This window comes from Arachis ipaensis, chromosome B06 (assembly GCF_000816755.2).
Source record: "Arachis ipaensis cultivar K30076 chromosome B06, Araip1.1, whole genome shotgun sequence".
NCBI lineage: Eukaryota > Viridiplantae > Streptophyta > Magnoliopsida > Fabales > Fabaceae > Arachis > Arachis ipaensis.
Window position 1 is genome coordinate 128,305,188 of NC_029790.2, and position 2,832 is coordinate 128,308,019.

Sequence of the window (2,832 nt, forward strand, 5' to 3'; positions counted from 1 at the left end):
CTATAATATAAATAAAAATATTAAATCACTAACATTTTTTATATTTGAGATAATATACTAATTAACTTTTCATTTTTCACTAGAAATTTAAACTGCCTAGCATTTCAAAAGAAAAATAAAACTCGATATACATTTCTATACTTATTATAGCAAATATTAGTAATCATTATCTAAATAGGAAATTGATTTAAATTTTTCAAACAATAAAATTAAGTAGTTATTCGTGTAAAGATGATTAGAATTATTTTCATGTGAAGATGCAGATTCAATAATTGGCATTTTTCGTATTACGGTTCAAGAAAAAATGATTTATCTTTTAAGAAGTGGTTAGTTGTAATATAAAGAAAAAAAAATTTATTGATTTGGTTTGATTAAAATAAATCACTCCTTAAAAATAAAGCAATATATTTTTGTAAATTGTAATATGAAATAATTTTAACTATCTTCATGTATTATGTATACAACTAATATGGAAAGGTACTAAGTAGACTGCAGAGATCAGACAAAAAAAACTAATGAACATAATTACGCGCACCAGACATGATTGACATAATGATGGTTCCTTCGATTTACTTTTCTAATAGTGAAAAATCTTGGAGATCCTTAAAACCATGTGAATGATTTGATTGAAAACACAACACAATGATGCAAATTCAAAAAGGGCAAGTGGAAAACTGAATAAATAGAAATGTCATTTCATTGAAATTATGGACGAGATATTCTCAAAATGTTAGTTCATCAGTTGAGATTCAAAAAAGAAATATAATAATAAAAAAAAGCAATGCTATTAAGATTAGTTATAAGAAGCCAACAAGCTATAACTAAAATGGTTTAGTTTATTCATCTTCATTTAGATCTTGAATTTAAGTCTCACTCCTTTCATGCATATTATAATATAATTAAAAAAATGTTAGAAAATTAGTAAAATTTATTATTTTTGATTAGTAGTTAGTTATTAATATTTAAAAGTATTAGCTAAAAGTATTTTGTTAGATTATTTAGACTAAAGAAATTGAATTGATAACTAAAAGTGATAACTATAAACTATAAATTTTGCTGATTCGTAATTAAACTTGATAAAACCTAACTAGTTAGCAAAATCTCTTATATTACAGTTATTAGTTCAATCATATCGAAATTAAAATGCAAAAGATGAGAGCAATAATGATGGTAAGTTAAGATTGAATGTAATTTGATGATAAAAAAAGAAGCAAGCAAAAAGTACCATAATATCTCCACTTTTAATCTTGGCAAGGGTACCCACATCAAGCACTGGTGTCTTTCCGGACAGGTTCTTGAGTTGAAGGGGACCCAAAGGAGGCCGATCCAATCCGAACCGCGAAGTGTTGCCGAGCATCAACCATGACACGATCAGGAGGAGGCGATCAACAAGTTGTATGGGCAGCCACTTGAGCAGCCACATGGACAACCCAAAAGTTGATTTTCCCAGCATCTCTCTTGGTAGGATGTGTACCTTCAACAAAGTAGAAATAAAAAAAAGTATCATCATAATGAAAGATAATTAAATGGTGTCAAACTCATCAATTCAATAACTTAGGATCCACGAAAAAAAACCTTATATATAATTTTATAATTTTCATTTATTTTCACTTTTCATGTGTTTATTTTTAGGATTTTATAATATATATAGAAAACGGAAACAATTTTTTTTCCCGAACATTCTGATTTGAGAGAACATCCAAGTGTTTCTCCATCATCACAGCTCAGAAATTCATTAAATTATAAAAGTGAAGACAGGTGCTTCACTTCATGAAAAAGAAAGTGGAAAGAGAAAAGGAGTAAAAGGTGTCATAGGAGCTTATGATGTGTGAGGATTATGGAACTTATTGGTAGGCCTTAAATTTTTTCAGGCCACGCTCTCTTTCTCTATATACAGTATGGAATTGAATGAGTGTCACTTTTGCTAATAAAATCGTGGGAAGCAAAGAAATTAAAGAAAGAAAAGTGGGGAAAAAAGTATCCTAAGGTTTTATAAATCACTTGCTATCTTATGTATGCTTCGAACCCATGCTGCGCGTGCGTGATGAGAATATCAAGAAAGTGAAATATCAATGTTTCAATAACATTATTATTCTTATATACTAGTATAGTACTACTTATGGTGCCCTCAAAATCAATAATATAATAATGCTTAATATTTAAAAAAAATGAAAAAAAAATTAATGCTTCCTGATGAGTCACCTTATTGATCAATCTATTGGTATTTGAAGCCACAAATAGAGAATAAGATCAATGAAACGTGGGTTTAGTAATTTGCCAGAAGAGCTTTTCATTTTTTTATTAAAAAAAAAAAGGAAAAACAACAACGAAAACATAACAAAAGATGAGGGCTAAACATTTGATGATTACTTTTTCTACTTTCCTTCATAGAATGAGCACAAGTAGGATTGCAAATTGCATGTTTCTGATTAAGAATTATTAGTAATTAGTGATTTTGACAAATTATATCATACTAGCTACCAGTTTTTATATAACAAAAAGACACGCACACACACACTCAAAAGAAAAGTGGAGTGTCTTGTTGCTACTTAAATTAGCAATCTTCTAACTTCCAAAAGCGAAGGAAAATGTATGTAAACCTTTTTTTTAACCAAAATAACTTATACAATCTTTCTTGCCATATATATCTATTTTCTGAAACCAACAATGATATATGATCAACAAATATTGTCATTTTAGATTAATATTTGATCATTAATAATTTATATTCATATTTACAAAAATTTATACCAAAAAATACATAATTTACACACATAAATCAAAATATAATTTACGCTCGTATTTATCAAAATTTATATATATAATTAATAT

The 2,832-nt window shown here is 27.6% G+C and overlaps 1 protein-coding gene across 1 annotated transcript in view; it reads right to left on the minus strand.

Annotated features, from left to right (window-relative positions):
• Window positions 1-2,832, minus strand: part of LOC107648463 (indole-3-pyruvate monooxygenase YUCCA6-like) — a 5,678-nt gene that overhangs the window by 1,884 nt on the left and 962 nt on the right. Inside the window, exon 2 of the mRNA XM_016352318.2 lies at window positions 1,226-1,474. Within this exon, the coding sequence (XP_016207804.1) occupies window positions 1,226-1,474 (249 nt within the window). The remainder of the gene's footprint in view (window positions 1-1,225; window positions 1,475-2,832) is intronic.